This window comes from Pelmatolapia mariae, linkage group LG3_W, assembly GCF_036321145.2.
Source record: "Pelmatolapia mariae isolate MD_Pm_ZW linkage group LG3_W, Pm_UMD_F_2, whole genome shotgun sequence".
NCBI classification, from domain to species: domain Eukaryota; kingdom Metazoa; phylum Chordata; class Actinopteri; order Cichliformes; family Cichlidae; genus Pelmatolapia; species Pelmatolapia mariae.
This window is the reverse complement of record NC_086229.1, coordinates 7867691-7888434: the sequence shown is the minus strand read 5'-3', so window position 1 is coordinate 7888434 and position 20744 is coordinate 7867691. Positions and strand designations below refer to the sequence as shown.

Here is a 20744-nt window from a genome sequence, read left to right as displayed (position 1 = left end):
TGTACCATATAAGGAGTGTTTGTATCGAAACTGTGTGTGATGTGTGTGACATCTGAAGTACCAAAAATAACACCTATATGAGACACAGTTTATGATTCTAATGTTAGAGATCCTGCAACTGGCGTTTGGGCTGTGCAGGGGTCTCTCTCTTCCAGAAGATGACTGAATAAAAAGAAATATAAATGTTTTAACACACTATGAGTCGGTTTTCTCTGTTCTATTATGGGGACAAAAGAATCAGGGTTAATACTAGGTTTTGGATAAAGTGCTCACTCACAAACCTGTCAAACCTGCATTTAAAACGCTGGCTACCATAGCAGTATAGTATTACAACATGACATTTGGGTCTTCTAACTAAAATAGGAACATAAATAGTGCCATCATTGCCAGACCTGGCCCACGTCTGGTTGACATATACTCTGAGATGACACCAGTCAGTTAGAAGTGCCAGCTTGATGCTGGATCTGGGATCAGGCCAAATATGGCATGCCATCACATAAACAGTGCCATCTACGCCAGGCCTGCCCCCAAGCCAGCAGTGCTGGCTTGACACCAGATCTAAGCCAGACCTATCTGCTATGTGAGTAAGAGCTGATTCCAGGATGATTTAAGTGTTGCCAAACATCTTTAATATTGTCATATGTGATTAGTTTGTCATTGATCTAACTGGACAAACTCTGGTGATGATGTTTAAAGATGGATCATTGACAAAGCTCAGCAGAGCTCTAATATAGCTAACATAGTAGACGTTAACTGTGAAGAAGTTTGGTGCTCTGTTGAAGCTGATTTGTTGCCCTCTGGTGGAGAAAAGATAAACTGTGGCTATCTCTCTCCATGGAGACGTTACCCAGCATCTTTGTTTCTGTGGTTTCTTTGCGTCACACCAACAGCACACGAACAACACGACAAGTTTGATGTCAAGCTCAAAGAAGGAGCAGCATCCTCTCTCCAACCTTTTTCTCCATCATCTACAACACCTGATTTATCCTCTCAGTCATGTGACCTGCCTCCATCATCCAAAGGTTCACCTGAGTGGGTCCTGAAGGTTCAGAGATGGACTGGAAGGAGACAGCATAGAGAGGGCCTGAGAGAAGTCCACACACAGTGTAATACTATGATATTTACTATTGGTTCTTAGGATTTTTTCCCCAGTGAATTGTGTTTTTATGGGACTTGAGCTTCAAACAGTCCAAATTATGTAGAGAGCAAGAAAACATCCATGAGGCCAAATATTCAGAATCAGCTTCGAGCAGCTCATTAAACTGAAGTGTTTTTAATTTGATGAATAGTGAGTCAGACGCTTGATTGAAGCTGATGTTATTAATGATTTTTATTGCTCTTTGTTGGAATATAAATATATTGATTGGAAATGCTCTTCTTTAAGGATGACACCTGTCACAGTTTTAATATCATGCAGTTCCTCACTATGATCACCTGAGGGCAGTAAAGTGTCATCACTCTCTATCCCTCTGCTGACAGTGTCAGTGTTTGTATCAGTTTAATAATATCCGTGTTCCATATAAAGCGTCATTATCACAATGATGAACATTTTTGCCGAAACTCTGCAGTGAATGTGTCCTAAAGTATTATTGTATGTGGCGAGTTGTAGTTACTGACAGTTACCACTGGAGGACGGTGATCCTGATAGTTTCTCTGAAACAGTCCAGAAGTCTGTCAGTGAAGCAGGATTAGACAATCAGGTTGGACACTCAGACATAACTGATATAACTGTGTGTTCTCACTGTGATGAAGGTGCTTCGTCACCATGGAAACGTCACATTCGCATGTACGCAATACTCCTTATACAAGTTATACACTCTTAGTTTATTTATAGATACATTCAGACATTTCCCCCAATTCAATCAAATGTTTTTACAGCTTTTCTGTTTCTTATCGAGGCTTTTAATGCAAAACATCACCAGCAGGAAGTTTGTTTTTCTCTGTGAAGACAAACCAAGCGTAAATGTGTGCATTGGTGAGCTCACAGAGTTGGTGCTCCTCTTTTCTCTCTGCCTCAGAAATGCTCACTGTGTTTGTACATCACGTATTGTCAGCAATAGAGCACATTCTGCTTTGTGGACAGAAACACATGTGACATCACTTCCTCTTTGTTTTTGATGCCTCGTTTTATTAAATTACAGCTGCGTGAAAAAGAATCAAAAAGCTTCTAAAAGTTTGACATCAAAGCAGTATAATGCAGATTCTTCACAAGAACCCTCTGTGATAGTTTTCATGTTTCATACAAATTAAAGTGATATAGAACATATGCAGTGCTATACACACATATTTACATGTTTCTAAGAGTTTGTTAACCAAGCTGTTACCAACATCCTGCACCATGTTTTGTTCAACATAGGTAAATCACAAGGCTATTTTCAAATGAGGATTGAAGCCTATGAATAATGAAAACGTGTTTCTGAGTGAAAGAGACAGACATGTACAGACTGAACTATCTGTTAGACAGGAGGACACTCTTTACAGGCACACTGACGAATCAGGATGGAGTCTAAATCCAGGATAAAGAGTTTCAGTGAATGTGGTGTTGAAGGTGTGGAGGTGGATCAGAGTGTCAGAGGAGACTCTGTAGAAGGACAGAGTGCCAGCAGGACAGTCCACATACACTGCTACTCTACCAGAGATAGAGGACGAGGAGGAAGATGTGGAGACGTATGTGTCTCGGTTATTGTGCCAGACACACTGGGAACCATCATCATAGCAGTTCAGACTCCAGGACTGACCATTACAACCAAACCCACAGTCTTCACTCTCTCCTTTCCTTCCGATTCTTCTGTAACTCACTGATATATAAACGTCTCCTCTCCACTCAACCTCCCAGTAACAGCGACCAGTCAGACCATTTCTACACAGCAGCTGAGCCCAAGAATCAAATCTGTCTGGATGATCAAGATATGACTGAATGTCCTTCACATGTGTCACCTTCTTGTTGTTCTCAGACAGTTGAAGGTTTGTGTGTACTGTGTTTGTGTCGATTGTGAGTTGGCAGGAATCTGATGGAGAGAACAAACACAATCCAGCTGCAGTTATTGATCCATCATCTGTTCATTGATTGACACTTTGATGATGACTCCTGACATGATGAAGATGGTTGAATGTGTGCTGCTTTGTTTTCATGGATCACATTAAAAACACACTTACACTTCCTCAGACCTGGTCTCAACCATTGGACTCCAGCAGGCTCCACCCTGAAAGGAGGAGGGGGTCAGAGCAGCACAGTCAGCATGCACACATGGACATTACATGGCTCTCATACACATACTGTTAGACACATAAAGGAAGACTCCAAAACGCAGCAGCCAGACTATTAACTCGTTCTACCAAGCGTGTTCACATCACTCCCATCTTATATTCTTTACATTGGCTCCCAATAAAGTTTAGAATTCACTTTAAAATTCTTGTTTTAACATACAGAGCGCTAAATGTCCAGGCCCCAGATTATTTATCCAAGCTTCTTATAAAATACACTGCTGCTCGTCATCTCCGCTCACAGACTCAGAGTCTCTTAGTTGTTTCCCGTACACGACTGAAGACAAAAGGGGACAGAGCCTTTGAGTCTGTTGCACCAAGGCTGTGGAACAGTTTACCACTACAGTTACGTTTGCTTGACTCTGTGGATTCTTTTAAAAAACAGTTAAAAACTTTTCTGTTCAAACAAGCCTTTTGTTGATCTACATATTTGATATTTTTTACACTTTTACATTTGATCTTTTACGTTGTGTATAATGTCTATTGATTTTGTTGTCTATTTTAATATTTGTGTACAGCGCTTTGTGACTGTCTGTCTGTGAAAAGCGCTTAATAAATAAAGTTTACTTAGTTACTTACTTACTCCAACATTTTCACAAATACACTTCAATCTATACTTGGATCAAACTGCTAATGATTTGGACTGATCCTGGATCTGTTAGTATATCAACTCCCCCCTCACTGCTCGCTAACAGCAAGCTAACAACACTATGCTAATTGTACTACTGTGGTTACTGTGGTTAGCTGCAAAGCATGTTTTGTCCATGACGTAGTTTGACAAAATCAGCATTTACAATTTAATCCACAATAAATGTGTTCTCAAGTACACATTTTTTCAGTTTTTGTTTTCAAGCAGCACAATGAGAAGGAAAAAACTGATTTTAACACGGCCGATAAACAAGAGAATTTTAGAAGCATTAGCTTATCAGAGTTTCAAGTATTTAAGCTGCCATTTCCAAATGTTAGCTGCTCCTGTCTTGCTGTTTGTTATACACACAGACTGAAAAGATTCACAGCCTTGTATCTTTCTCTGTTTTCAGTCTATATCTACCTGTTCATCCAGCATGCAAAAACACAACCATGGCTAACACCTAATTAGCCCACACACTTTGCTGATGTTGTCAGGCTTGTGGGAGCCATACAAACCGCCAAGTGCAATTATGAAATTTTTTCAATGTTTCTGCCAAAACCCCAACTTGTTCGTCACAAATTTTGCTTAATTGGAGGGTACTTGCGCCTTAGCCGATCCATAATATGGCCTGTTCCCCAAAAAGTACAGGGTATTTACAATGTAATTATTCATTCACAAACCTGATTTGTTGCCTGAAAATTGTCATAATTACAATGTATCTCCATGGAGCCATTTCTGCAGCTCATGTTATAACATGTTGCCAGAGTTTCTGTTAAAAGCAAATGAGGAATGTTCCTGTATGTGACTATTTGTGTCACATATGCATGGAAAAAAACAGGAAGTTAGTGCAGGAAAAAGGAAATGTTTCCAGGTTTCCCTCATCCATCAGACATTCTCTCCATACCTGAGAGTGTCCAGTCTCCAGCCTGGATCCTTCAGTCCAGCCGACAGCAACTTCATTCCTGAGTCACCTGGATGATTGTAGCTCAGGTCCAGCTCTCTCAGATGGGAGGGGTTGGAGCTCAGCCCTGAGGCCAGAGAAGTACAGCCTTCCTCTGTGATCAGACAGCCTGACAGCCTGCAGACACGCAAAACAACAATCCATTTGTAAACACTGTACAGAACGATTATTTTATTTGTTATTGTTTTTTGTTTGCTGATGTATTCTGTGATGCAGAAATAGGCATGTCATTAGCTATGTGCCCACAGTGTCAGGAAGCGCTGTGTGCAGGCAGGAGATAAGGACTCAAACGCAGACTTTACAGGGGCAAAAATGGGAATTCAAAAACACTGCTTTATTGCAGGCTCAAAAATAATACAAACCCATGTCAAAACTAAACTGGGAGAATTCTAAGTGTACAGGGAGACACTAGGAAACACACTGCACGAGGGACGATGCGACACTGCCTCAGAGAAACACAGGGCTTTAATACACTGGGAAATAACAAGGGGAATGAGACACAGGAGGGGAACACAGCTGGGAGAAATCAGACATAACGAGACCAAAGGGAAGCAAATCTCAATATATTCACGTAGGACACAGACCTTCAAAGTAAAACAGGAAATGTAACACAGACGCGGACTGACAGAGCAACAAAGAAACACAGAGACCAACATAAAGGAGGCACAAAGGGCAGCTACTAAATACTCAGAAAACTAAACAGAATACAAGAGACCCAAACTAAGATACTAGACTATAGAATAAACTGAGGCAACAAGGACAACTTAGAACATGCATCATAATACAAAAACCCTGAGACACAAGAAACTCAAAACACTGGTTCAGGAGATCCAGGATCCTGACACATAGCTGTGTGTGTATTTTAAATGCTGTGTGTAAGGCTCTATTGAATAAGAAAAAACCCCCAAAAAACAAGAACATTAGGTGGAAGAAAATGTTTGGAGGGCAGGGGTAAGAGGGAGTGAAAAAAATCAATGAACAGCCCATAATCTTAGAAATTTGTGTTTCACTGAACAGGAAAACAGCTGATCGGTGAGAGAAGGGAGAAGGGAGAAAAACACACAAAAGGGAAGTAGGAGGTATGAAAGAGAAAACTAGAAGATTGTAATCAACATCTTTACTTAACAGAGACTGATGATGTTTTGTCTGTTATGACTGAATTACCAAACTGACATGAATAAGGCAAGATCAATGTTGGATGGAAGAGCAGGAGAGAAAAACATAATGAATTCTATTGCGGATCTCTGTAGGGCAAAGTCTATTCCTTTCAGTTCCCTCTGTCTAAAGTGTTCAAATTTGGCAACAAGCAGGTCAGCTGGTCACTGCCTGTATCACAACTAATTATAGGGTTCCCGCACCTGCTAAATCCCACTTCAACCTATGCACTCATTTCCTTTTTAGAGGCATAGTCACCCTTTACAATGTAGCCAACAGAAAATTGATATAGTTTTTTTTTTTTTTTTCATTTTTCTACAGATTCAAGCAGAGTATAATTAGTTTAACTTTTTTCCACAGTTTTTCTATCTACTGATATTATTTTTTCATAATAGAGCAAACAGAGTAGAAGGTTTAGTTAGCTTTGGACAAAAATAGAAACATCCTTCAAAGAGTTACTTTTTACATTCTTACTTTTTACATTCTTACTTTGAATACATTTCAGAGCCTGTACTTTTTTCACTTTTGAATAAAGAAGTTGAATCAATAGTTGAACTTGTACTGGAATATTTTTAATAATAGTATTTCTTAAGTACAGCAGCTAGATAAGTACAGAATGTCAGTACTTTTGCTGTACTTCTGGTTGTTGATGAGGCAGAGAGGTCAGGATTTAGCTTGAAAAGATGTACAACAGGTTAGAGTGATGGAAATAGGCTAACAAAGGAAATGAGTGTGTGGGAAAGTGGAAGTACTTTGATAAACTCATTAATGAAGAAAGAGTGACGGATGATGAAAATCAGTGAGTGCAAAGAATTAGTAAGGGAGAAAAGAAGTCAGCTACGAAGATCAGTTGAAAAATGGTCTAGGCGAGAGGGCAGTGAATATTTTGATGGGATTTAACACATCTAGGGAAGTAATAGGATGCTTATGAACTTAGAAGTATACTGGTCCTGATTATCAAGAATAAGGTTAAGGTTTTTAGATGTGTTAGGTAGCTAATCTGCATACACAAATAAATTTACCTTGAAAAAGGTAAATGGTTTTCAGATGGCTGCCGTCACGACTGCTCCGACCACCTTTTCTTTGTTTTTGTTTTTTAAGTTAGTTTTCAGCATTTTTAAATCGGCAAATTCATCACCATTGGGTACATTAGGTATGACAGTGACACTCTTGTTTCTATTGGTATACAATGTACTCACTGTGCTGATATTGTTAGTGCAGCTGTCCTTTTAATAGTTCTGATACCTGGTGACATCACAGGAAGCAGGAGGTAGTAAGGTTTAGTGAAGTTTGCACATGGCCAAGGAGACTGCCATGAATCCACGTGCATCTGCCCTCAATTCTTCATCTTTTGGAGCATCGTCTGTATGTATATTGTTTATTTGATACGTATCTGTAGTTCTGTGGTTGTATTTTGTGACATGAGGGAAGTTTGATGTGTAACTTTGATACGTTGTTGAAGACACATGTTTAGAGCACGGCTATGCTTATTCTTGCAGCTAAAGTGCTACGCTACGTTCATTTAGATTATTGTAGACTTGTAGGTACAGTGTATATGTAAGATTTAAAGAATATACTGTAATTGTAATTGTGTTATGTTTGTTTCAGTTTCACACTTTCTACATCATTAAACCTGTGGACAAAGAGTAATGGTCTTTAGAGTCTTGATGGAAGAGAAGTGTTGAAGTGTTTAACTCCGGATCCGAGCTGGCCGAGTGAGATCTTGAGGGAGAACAAAGGACGCGACGCGAAGCGGCCTCGGGGGAAACGAGCCGGCGTCAGGAACAGGCTGAGAGCTCATGCACACTGCACACCTCTGCCTAGCATCCTGCTCGCCAACGTCCAGTCACTGGAGAACAAGCTTGATGATCTCAGGGCCAGGATAAAGTTCCAGAGAGACATTCGGAACTGCAATCTCCTCTCCTTCACCGAGACATGGCTGAACCCAGCGGTGCCGGACCACGCCATCCAGCCGGCCGAGTTCTTCTCGGTTCACCGCATGGACAGGACACGGGACTCGGGGAAGTCAAGGGGAGGCGGCGTGTGTTTAATGGTGAACAACAATTGGAGCAACTACTGTCCATCATGTGTCATCCTTTTTATCTACCTCGAGAGTTTACATCAGTCATTATAAGTGCCGTTTATATTCCACCACAAGCGGACACGGTCACCGCCTTATGCGAGCTGCATGAGGCACTCACACAGCACCAGACAAAACACTGGGACGCCGCGCTTATTGTGACGGGGGACTTTAATAGTGCCAACCTCAAACGCGCAGCGCCGAACTTTCATCAACATATCACCTGCCCCACCAGGGGTGAAAGGACACTGGACCACTGTTACACTACGGTCAAGGATGGCTACAAGGCACAATCTTGCCCTCCGTTTGGCAAATCCGATCACGCCGCCATTTTCCTCATGCCAAAATACAAACAAAGGCTGAAACAGGAAGTTCCGCTTCAGAGGAAGGTCGCGCGCTGGACGGACCAATCGGTGGCCGCGTTACAGGACACACTCGATGACGCAGACTGGGACATATTCAGAAACAACTCCGATGATGACATCAACGTGTTTACGGAAGCGGTTGTGGGAATTCATCGGGAAACTAGCGGATGATACTGTGGAGACAAAGACTATCACAACGTTTCCCAACCAGGAGCCGTGGGTGGATAAAACCATCCGCGACGCTCTGAGATCCCACACCGCTGCCTATAACACGGGACTCGCGATGGGGGACATGGACCCGTACAAAGCCGCGTCATATGACATGCGGAAGGCGGTGAAAGAGGCGAAGCAGCGCTACGGGAGGAAACTAGAGTCACAACTCCAACAGAGTGACTCTAGGAGCCTGTGGCGGGGATTAAGGACAATAACGGATTATAAAGCACCAACAAACCGGTATGATGAACGCGGACATGACTTTGGCAGATGACCTGAACACCTTCTATGCTCGCTTCGAGGCTGCAGCTAAGGACTCCAACGATGCTAGTGCTAGCGGCGCTAACGGCTGCAGACAGGAAGATACTGCCAACACCGGAAACGTGCTCATCATCTCCGAGCATGACGTGAGGAGAGCCTTCAAGAGAGTGAACAACAGGAAAGCAGCAGGACCAGACGGCATCTCAGGTCGTATCCTCAGAGTCTGTGCATACCAGCTAGCACCTGTGTTCACTGAGATATTCAACATCTCCTTATCTCAGTCGGTGATCCCCACATGCTTCAAGGAGTCCATCATTGTTCCTGTCCTGAAGAAACCCCACCCTGCTTCTCTTAATGACTATCGCCCTGTAGCCCTCACCTCAGTAGTGATGAAGTGCTTTGAACGCCTGGTCAGAGACTTCATCATTTCTTCACTACCAGACACACTGGACCCACTACAGTTCGCTTACCGTCCAAATCCTTCCACAGACGATGCCATCTCTCATCTCCTCCACACATCACTTACTCACTTGGACACTAGAAGGGGGAATTATGTTAAAATGCTCTTCATCGACTACAGCTCTGCATTTAATACCATAATTCCCTCCACACTCACCACCAAACTGGAGCACCTGGGACTCAGCTCATCTATGTGTCAGTGGATCTCCAACTTCCCAACTGGCAGACCACAGGCAGTAAGGATGGGCGGACATGTCTCAGCCTCCATCACTCTCAGCACTGGAGCCCCCCAGGGGTGTGTTCTGAGCCCCCTGCTGTACTCTTTGTACACATATGACTGTGTGGCTACTACCAGCTCCACCACCATCATTAAGTTTGCTGACGACACCGTCGTGGTGGGCTTGATCTCTGACAACAACGAGACGGCCTACTTGAAGGAGATTAGGAATCTGGAGAACTGGTGCCAGAAGAACAACCTCCTTCTAAACGTCAGTAAGACAAAGGAGTTGATAGTGGACTTCAGCACTAAGCAGGAGAGGAACTACCAGACCCCTGTCATCAACGAGTGCCCAGTGGAGAGAGTGGACAGCTTCAAATACCTCGGAGTTCACATCACGCAGGACCTGTCATGGTCCTGTCACATCAACACTGTGGTGAAAAAGGCCCGACAGCGTCTCTACCACCTCAGACGCTTGACATACTTCCGACTGCCCTCCAAGGTGCTCAGGAACTTTTACTCGTGCACCATAGAGAGCATCCTGACGGGAAACATCTCAACCTGGTTCGGGAACAGCACCATGCAGGACAGACAAGCTCTACAGAGGGTTGTGCGATCAGCTGAGCGCACCATCCGCTCCGAGCTCCCTGACTTGCACTCAATCTACAGCAGGCGGTGCTGGACCAAGGCCAGGAAGATCGTGAAGGACCTCTGCCATCCCAACAATGGACTGTTCTCTCTGTTGAGGTCAGGAAAGCGATTCCGCTCCCTGAAGACCAACACAGAGAGACTGAAGTGGAGCTTCTTCCAACAGGCGATACGGTTTCTCAATCACACCACCACATAATACTGACCCACACATATGGTTTTTACACACACACTGGACATTCTGGACATTGTTTACACTAATTCAATTAGATGCGTGGTCATTTAATCGAATCACTTAATCAATTAAATCACTTTAAGCATATTTGCACTGCACAAGACACTTACAAATGTGGATTGCACAAAACTGGACATTATATTTCTTCATTTCCATTTAATACTTGTACAGCTGCTGTTATTGTTCTATATTTCTTCATACATTCTTATATTTTTTGATACTGTGTATTTGTGTACTGTGTATTTTGTTCTACAGTTATTTTATTTTCAACTTTAATTTATATATTTATCTTATTCCTTCCTAGTTAAATTTACCCTTTTTAATTTTCATATTTATTTCCTCTCTTATTCATAGTCTTTTTTTCTTTAGGTTACGAGTAGTTGTCTAAGCATTTCACTGCATATCGTACTGTGTATGACTGTGTATGTGACAAATAAAATTTGAATTTGAATTGAATTTGAAAAGAAATATTCTGAGCTTGCATGTTTCTGTCTCTCTTCTCACCTGTATGGACAGTAACACTAAAATAACTTGTAAAAGGTTTACACTTTAACAACCCCTCAATTGAGGGCAAATTAAAGCAGTCTTAACTCCTGTATTCCTGTGACTCAGTCGCCTGTGCCACTTCAGTGTATGGTGAAATTGGAGTCTGTGTTCCTTTGGATCTCTGGCGGGATTGAGTCCCACTCATTGTAGGCATCAGTGTGCAAGTTTTTGTGGTTTAGAACCATAAGCAGTTCAGTTTTAGTGTACTGCACATGTCCATCCATCCACCCATTTTCTTCCGCTTATCCGGGGTGGGGTCGCGGGGGCAGCAGCCTAAACAGTGAAGCCCAGACTTCCCTTTCCCCAGCCACCTCCTCCAGCTTGTCTGGGGGAACACCAAAGCGTTCCCAGACCAGCCGAGAGATATAATCTCTCCAGCGTGTCCTGGATCTGCCCCGGGGCCTGCTCCCGATGGCACTATGATAATAATAATAATAATAATAATGATAATAATAATAATAATGATAATAATAATAATAATGATAATAATAATAATAATATTAATGATGTGTATGTGTTAGTCCCTGTAGGGAAATTACTCCTCTGCATTTAATCCATTCACCCAGTGAAGCAGTGGGCAGCCACCAATGCAGCACCCGGGGAGCAGTGTGTAGGAATGGTACCTTGCTCAGGGGTACCTCAGGGTAGCTGTTCACTGGTTTCGAACCCCCGACATTCCGATCTTGGGGCAACCACTTGACCTGAGACCCTGGTGTGGATGAAGTTGTCCCAGATTTCCAGAAGGCATTGGATGATGTAGGGCTGTGTTGCTTTACATGCCTCTACAATGTTGCATGGCGATCGGGGGCTACACCTCTGGTTACCATCTTTAAGGAGGTCCACAGGGTGTGTTCCTTCTATCGGGGGATCACATTCCTCAGCCTATTTGGGAAAGTCTATTGCAGAGTGCTGGAAGGAGAGTCCATCCGTTAGTCGAACCTCATATAAAGGAGGAACAAAGGGGTTTTTGTCCCGGTTGTGGAACACTGGGCCAGCTCTTTACCATCTCGAGGATACTTGAGGGTCCATGAAAGTTTGCCCAACTAGTTTAAATGCGTTTTGTAGACTTGGACTGGGCGTCCTTCTGGAGTATGGGGTGCCTGGCCCATTGCTGCTTTTCATGGATGATGTGGTTCTGTTTTCTTCATTGAGTGACGGGCTCCAGCTCGCAACAGAATGATTCGTAGCCAAGTGTGAAGTGGTGGGAATGAGAATCAGCACCTCTAAATCTGAGGCCACAGTGCTAGCTGGAAAAGGGAGAAGTGCACACTCCGGGTCAGGGACAAGTTCTTGCCCCAAGTGGAGGACTTTAAGTATCCCTGGGTCTTGTTGAAGAGTTGACTGAATGTGTGACTGAATTTACTTGAATGAGCTAGGATCAATTACAGTTGTGCATATAATCAAAAACCTTTTTATCCACTCTTACACTTCGGTGCTATTGTTTTTCTTTTTAATTTCAGTTTGATGCTTTCTCTGCTTTAAGGTGTTGTAAAACTACAGATGTCGTGTTTTTTATTCTCTGTTAAACACATCGAGTTCACATGTAATAAAATGTGGTATAGCAATAAAATTCCCTTTGTCATTTTATTAATTTTTTAGGTTTTTATTTTCATTGTAGATATTTAAATTTTATGTTTAAAAAGGGAAAAGGGATGGGTGAAGAGTTGTTTAAAATACCCATGTTTTTTTTTTCAGATCAAAATAGTCAATTTGACCATGGTTTTAGAAGTAACATGAGCAGTGTTGGGCAAGTTACTTTGAAAAAGAAATTAATTATAGTTACTAGTTACTTCTTCAAAAAATTAACTAAAAAATGTAACTAAAAAAATTTGAGTTAGTAAGTCGGTTATAAGATTCTAAAAGTAATTAATTGCTTGAAAAGTAACTATTGTGTTACTTTAAAAAAATGTTTAACCATGGGGTCCAGGGTATAATTGGCCATTTTTAACTACTTTTGATTTGACCTCTACCTTTCACCTTTAAAAACGATTTACTATGCATTGTTTGGTATCATCCTTTTCAGCACAACCCCACTTGTCTGAATTTACAGTTATCTTTTCATTTTGACATACTGATCTAAAATCAGACAAAAAAACAAAAACAAAATCCGACTAGAAAAAGTTATATTTTTTACTGTAACAACCATGAACATGTTTATTCTATCATATTTCGTAACTTTAAATGCAAATATGAAGCTGAACATAGCTTTAACCGTCTGTTTGTTTAAAACTAGTAACGGCGTTGTAATAGTAATAAGTTAGATTACTCGTTACTGACAAAAGTAACGCCATTACTTGTAACACCATTATTCCTATCACTGAACATGAGTTATCAAATTCTAATTAATACACATACTGTGTAATAAACTGGTAAGTTTTGTTGATGGAAGTGTTGCTTAAGCTCATTGGACAAAATGAAATTAAAATTCTGAGAAATAATTCTATATGATGTTTTTGCTGTATATTGCTTTGGTTCACTTCATGATTGTTTACTCTCTGGTGGTATTCCCGTGTTTGATTCTCTTTTAGAATTGGTATTTCAATTCAAAGGTTTAAAGTAAATTTTATGCAATCCTACACGAAGCAGTTTATAACAATAAAAGGAAATTGTTATGCTATGAATGCAAATCTCTGAATTAACCATTATATAAAAAGAAAAGAAAATCTTATACTCACAAGTTCATGCTCATTAGTTATATTAAACAATGGGCATGGAAAAAATAAAACGGTAATTCAGAAAGAAATGATACACCTAAATGTGAACTAAAACGTAAATTTGAATTCCGAAGGTTTTGTGTTTGTGCAGTAATATAACATGTTCTAAGTCATCCAGGTCATCGTCTAACTTAGTCTAACTTTTTTTCCCCACAGTTTGTTCACAGTGGACGATCTTTGAACAGAGGCCAAACTGTGGACAACCATCTTTGGACAGAGGTGGTGGTTTATGACACCAACTGTCTGCCTTCTATTATCCTGTTTTGAGATCCCTTCGCAGACGCCTTATCGCCAACTCACATCCTGGGCCATCTGACCTCAGGAAATCACATGATAAGGTAGGGCTAGGTTTCACAATGAGCTCACCTGAAACCTTGGCTGATTGTGACCTACACCCGTTTTCACACCTTGGCTCATGTGATTACGAAGAGGATCATTAAGGGTCTGTCGTCCCTCTCAGGGGGTTACTCTCAAAGGCCTTAAATCTGACCCTTTTGACCATAGAACTGAAGGAGCTTCGCGGATGAGAGGTGAAACGTCTTCAAGCAACTTAAAGAAGTCCAGGCGCTTTTCTTTCCAAGCTCTTTAGACCAGTAATACAACAAAGATTTTAAATATAGATATTAAAAAACAACAACAATCCTGACCTGAGAGTTTTCAGTGTACAAATTGGACTCTTCAAGCCAGCAGACAGAAGCTTTACTCCTAAATCTTGCAGGTCATTATTACTCAGGTCCAGTTCTTCCAGACAAGAGGACTGGGAGCAGAGAACTGAGGACAGAGCTTCACAGCTTCTCTCGCAGAGGTTACATCCTGAAAGTCTGAACATATGAAATTCATTATATTCAAGCTGCTACAAGAAAAACAAACATTTCCATGTGCACTTCATAAATAAGAAAACAACTTAAATTCAAGTCTGGAAAAAACAAAAACATTTTGAACTTGCTTTGTAAACAAATGAGGAGCTGCTACTTATAGTGATAATAGATCAATACCCACTGACACAGGTATACACAAATTAGACTATCTGTGACTTTTGTTGTTGGACACAGCTCATTATAAAGTACTTTTGTCTTCTTTTTTTTACAAACTGAATCTTGTTGCGGCTCCTTACTTACCTTCTCTTTAATACAAGCTGCTTTAACACCTTCCAGTGGTTACAGTTTACTAACTAAATAATAACCAATATTTTAAAAAAGGACTGAAGAAAACTTTTGGAGATGGACACAAGATTATGACTGAAGAACCTGTTTTGTGTCTGAAAGAAGGAGCTGAAGCATCAGGCCTAGGTTGTTATTTTGGTAAAATGGATCCTAGAGGTACTTGTTGTTGACAGTGTTCTACCAAGAACAGTTATTGAAAAAATTCTTAAAAACTGGGAAAATTTAGAACAATATTAAGTGGGTGGAGAGCACTGATAACAGAAACTCTGCTAGGGTATATGATACCTGTTATATTGTAGTATAGAAGCAAAGCTGATTATAAGATACAAATAATAAACATACAACTGTGTGCATACTGATAGACCAAATTTAGTTGACAGGATTAGACAGTAAGAAGTGATGAGAGAATGTTACAGGTAGAGAACATTGAATGGTGTTTTTCTTAAAAAAAAAAAAAACCCTCATGAATGATTATTATTTTCTTTTTGTTTGTATTCATTCATATATTTTGAGAAGTTAAAGAAAAGCTGTTGGTCCATTATATGGGTCTGTGTAGTATTAGTTGGTATGTTTACTTACAAAGCTTTATTTGAGGCTTTGACCACTGGCAGCATACTCAGAAGAGCCTTCTCTGAAGCAGAGTATTTCTTCAGGTCAAACACATCCAGATCTTCTTCTGATGATAGTAAGATGAAGACCAGAGCTGACCACTGAGCAGGAGACAGTTTCTCTGTGGAGAGACGTCCTGAATTGAGGGACTGTTGGATTTCCTCAACTAGAGAACGATCGTTAAGTTCATTCAGACAGTGGAACAGATTGATGTTTTTCTCTACAGACAGATTCTCACTCAGCTTCTCCTTGATGTACTGGACTTTTTCCTGATTGGCCTGTGAGCAACTTCCTGTCTGTGTCAGCAGGCCTTGTAGGAGAGTCTGATTGGTCTGCAGTGAAAGACCCAGGAGGAAGCGGAGGAACAAGTCCAGGTGTCCATTTGGACTCTGTAAGGCCTTTTCCACAGCATTCTGGTGGAAGTGTTTCTTTGCAGATGCTGTTGTTTCAGACTTCTTGGAGGTTATTTGTTGTTCTTCCAGCAGACTGAGTCCAGACTTGATGAAGGTCTGATGGACATGAAGAGCAGCCAGAAACTCCTGAACACTCAGATGGATGAAGCAGAACACCTTGTCCTGGTACAGTCCTCTCTCCTCTTTAAAGATCTGTGTGAACACTCCTGAGTACACTGAGGCTGCTCTGATATCGATGCCACACTCTGTCAGGTCTGATTCATAGAAGATCAGGTTTCCTTTCTGCAGCTGATCAAAAGCCAGTTTTGCCAGAGACTCAATCATCTTCCTGCTCTCTGGACTCCAGTGTGGATCTGTCTCAGCTGCTTCATCATACTTGACCTGCTTCACTTTGGCCTGAACTACCAGGAAGTGGATGTACATCTCAGTCAGGGTTTTGGGCAGCTGTCCTCCCTCTCTGGTTTTTAGCACATCCTCCAGAACTGTAGCAGTGATCCAGCAGAAGACTGGGATGTGGCACATGATGTGGAGGCTTTGTGATGTCTTGATGTGAGAGATGATCCTTCTGGCCTGCTTCTTATCTCGGAACCTCTTCCTGAAGTACTCCTCTTTGTGTGGGTCAGTGAACCCTCTGATCTCTGTCACAATGTCAATACAATCAGGAGGGATCTGATTGGCTGCTGCAGGTCGCGTGGTTATCCAGAGGTGAGCAGAGGGAAGCAGTTTCCCCCTGATGAGGTTTATCAGCAGCACATCCACTGAGGTGGACTTTCTAGGGTCAGTTAGGATTGTAGTTTTGTGGAAGTCCAGAGGAAGTCGACACTCATCCAGACCATCAAAGATGAACACAACCTGGAAGTCTTCAAGGCTGCAGATTCCTGCCTCTTTGGTTTCAGTGAAGAAGTGATGAACAAGTTCCACCAAACTGAACTTTTCCTCTTTCAGCACATTCAGCTCTCTGAAAGTGAATGGAAATATGAACTGGATGTGCTGGTTGGCTTTGTCTTCAGCCCAGTCCAGGCTGTATTTCTGTGTTAAGACTGTTTTCCCAATGCCAGCTACTCCCTTTGTCAGCACTGTTCTGATTGGTTCATCTCTTCCAGGTGAGGCTTTAAAGATGTCTTCTTGTCTGATCGTTGTTTCCAGATTGTCTGGTTTCCTGGATGCTGTTTCAATCTGTCTGACCTCATGTTCATCATTGACCTCTGAAGTCCCTCCCTCTGTGATGTAGAGCTCTGTGTAGATCTGATTCAGAAGGGTTGGGTTTCCTGCTTTAGCGATCCCCTCAAACACACACTGGAACTTCTTCTGCAGTTTACATTTAAGTATAGAGTGACACCATTGGAAGTGTTTTGGCATGGTTCCTAAAAAAACAATAATGAAAATATATCAAACGATATAAACGATTTCTAAGTGCACATATTTTGAATGTAATTTTGTTCATTTCTTTTGTCCTTAGTAAAGGTTTAATTTATCCAGCAGCATAAATATTTAGAGAAATGTTCTCACTGCTCTGCAGGCACTCAGCCAACTCCTTCTGCTGCATTCTCTTCAGGAAGTCCACTGTGATCTTCGCAAATGCTTCTTTGCTGCTCTCACTCTGCTCTTCATCCCCACCCTGTAATACATCCTCATCCTCGCACTGGCGCTTCAAGCATTCTAGGCCCTCTATCCTGAGGTCTCTCTGAATGTTCTTCAGCTCGTTCTTCACAAAAGTGATGATTCTGTCCTCAAGCATCTGGAACACAATACTTTATAATGCATTTATCATTTTATTGACCCAATAGCCCCTAAATCTTGACTAGCTGTTGGGTGAAAAAAAAAGTTACAAACGAATGGTATAGGTGTAGCTAGGTTTCATGGAACCACTTTAATTATGTGCAGTACCACAATCTCCCCCAATAAATTTCAAACCTTGTCTGCTCTAAAAAAATAAAATAAAAAAAATATTCATACAATGTGAGTGTTCCTACAGTTTAGAACTTTGATTTTTACACTGGTAATTCACTTTTTCGTTCTGTTACAAAATTCTCTTTCACTGAGGTTTCTTTTTGGTACAGCATTGAGCAGTTAGATTGGTTGGATGGCCAGAAGGAATCATGAGACGGAAGGCTTTCGCAGCCTCTCCCGTTGGCATGGTATTAGAATACTGGTTAGCACTGATCTTTTTTTTTTTTTTTTTTTTTTTTTTTTAACCTGTCCCGTTTGGTTCTTTTGCCATCAGAATTATTGTCTAAAGGCGAAGAAAGATGCCCAATGGATTTACTTTACCAAATGGACCATCCCAGCCTTGCCGTAATGGTCCATTTGATTCAACTTTTTATTGTTTATTTTATTTTCACTTGCTGAATACGGGACAGACTTGACTGGAGGAGAGAATGTGGAGAAAGAAAGAGGGAAAGAAAAAAACCAGAGAAGAGGGATGGGGAAAAAGGGCAAAAAACAAAAACCAACAGAATAAGCAGACAAAAAATACATATATCGATCACCTGGATCACCTGTTGAGAAAGAAAAAAGAAAGCAAGCAGAAGAAAACGAGAGTAATAAACAAGATCACAATGATATATGGGAATATGACAGTAAATACTAAATATTAAACATTATTGTGCAGCACGTGAGATCGACAGCGCACAGTGTGCTTTGAGGTAGGAGCCAAAAAGGGTGTAATTTGTGTGTGTGATCACCCGTGTGTACACCTGTGAGCATGAACGCGCTTGTTTTTAAAAGGTTCCTTCATGTAATGATCTGCTAGAGGGTGTGGGGGGCCACTGCCCCGACCTCCAGGGCATGAAGCAGGTATGGAGGAGATCAAGACTCCAGACATCCAGAGGCCCCCAGAACACAAGAGACCAAGGAAGACCAACAGAGGGGCAGCCGCGCCACTATCCCAGAAAGAGCTGAGGAGAGTCCCAGATGAGGGGTCACTCAGCAGCCGCGGAGCAGAAGCCAGGGGGGGTTGCAGTGACGTGCCCGTGGGTTCCGCCGGCAGCCAGCTGTGCCTGAGTGGCCGAGCCCCGGGCCGTGAGGCCGAGGGCACCCCATCCCCGAAGTGGCCCGAGCGAGCCCCAGGCTCCAGGCCCCAATAAGCAGCCGCCAAGGAGTGAGCCGGTGGGTACCTGGGCGCCCACCCCCGGAGACAGAGAACCACCAACGCACCGATGTCTGAGGGCGTCCGCCACCGGCAGGGGAAGTGGTGGGGGGAGATGGGCCTCCAAACCTTGGAGGGCCTGAGATGTCCCCAGAGAGGTGGCGTCTGATACCCAACCTGACATATAGACACAGACAAACAGGCACACACAGATACAAACATCTATTCCCACCCTCATGCTCTCATATACAATTGCTCAACACTCACCCAACGTGGAGACAGACATAGAGAGACGCTGTACACACAATCACACTCCCCAAGCGTACTCTAAGCCCCGAGTCTAGGTACCCTTGCCCCTGGAGGGGGAAACTGCACCCAGACTCAGGTGGTGTAACCCTTTTCCCTGCGGTGGGGAGAAGCAGACCGCCCCGACTCCGCAGCAGCAGGGAGGCCCCATACACCAGACCCCAGTCGGACGGCCAACTCCTCCTCCTAGCCCCCCTGCTCCAGCAGGCCGCAGAGAACGGGGGTGTAGGAAGACTCCAAACCTCCCTCCACCCGCTCATATGTACTGTTGATGTATGTGTGTTCTAAGGTGCATTTAAAACCCAGGAGGGCATGATCTTTTGGTTGAGGAGTGTGGTTTGGCTGTAGGAGAAGTTTTTGGGTGTGAAAGTCTGAAGGCAGCATCAAGGATGAAAAATGCAGTTGTTATGTTTTTTGATTCTACTGACAAAGTGAATAGTGTAGTTGAGAAGGGAGTTGTTTTGAGAAATACGCTTACTATGGCCTTTCCCCTAATGAACTTGGAAAAAAAGATCATTCTGTCTAATTTACCAACTTTAATCAGCGATGATGTATTGCTGAAACGGCATGGTCAGATTGTGTCAGCAATGGTAATGCTCCCCTCTGGGTCCAAATCAGCAAAGTTGAGGCATGTTGTTTCATTTCAAAGACAGGTGTATACGATTCCAAACAATGAGAATGAGGAGCTAAAAATAGTGATGAAATTTAAGGTTAATTGGTTTGACTACACAATTTTTGCAACAACAGAAACCATGAGTTAGGAAGGGCATTCAGTCTGTAATTGTCCTGAGAAGATGCAAAAAGAGGCTGAAATTGTGCAAGATTCTGAAAACGCAGGGGTCGGGGCTTCAGGAGAAAGCTTGGCAGGATTTTCTACAGATAAGGAGGGGAAAGGTGTTTCTGAAGATAACACAGAGGAAGGAGCTCCAGCAGTTAATGTAGGAGAGGAAAACAAGTCCAAGGTTTCAGCGTGTGAAATACTTAGAAGCCAGGAAAACAGTGAGGTTTTCTCTACTTCTGCTTCTGCTGAAGTGTGTGAGGAAGTTAGCCAAGCAACTACACAAGAAGGAGTGGAAGGAATGGATGTAGAAGAAATAGCCCATAGTGAATAAATTTGTTCAGTGATGATGAAAGTATTTTTAAGATGCCAAACACTAAAAGAAACCTAAAGACTAACGGGGTAAAGCCAAAAAAGATGCAGGTGAAAGAAAAGGCTGGAAAAGAGAGTGAGTCAGATATTTTATCTGATTCTGATAGTGATAGAGAGGTATTTGACTCTTAGATTCCTGATGGTCAGTATTTTTTGGTAGTAACCAAAGGGAAACGAGATGTAGTTATACAGGATATTTTTCCCTGATAGAAAGTTTTTTCTTGATTCAGCTAAATGGCTAATAAGACAAAGGACTCCTGATGGCC

The 20744-nt window shown here is 42.1% G+C and overlaps 1 protein-coding gene across 1 annotated transcript in view; it reads right to left on the bottom strand.

Moving 5' to 3' along the window:
• Nucleotides 1-20744, bottom strand: part of LOC134620328 (uncharacterized) — a 229285-nt gene that overhangs the window by 157847 nt on the left and 50694 nt on the right. The window contains 4 exon segments of the mRNA XM_065470095.1: nucleotides 14397-14570; nucleotides 15492-16030; nucleotides 16418-16614; nucleotides 17444-17672. Coding sequence (XP_065326167.1) covers nucleotides 14397-14570; nucleotides 15492-16030; nucleotides 16418-16614; nucleotides 17444-17672 — 1139 coding nt within the window.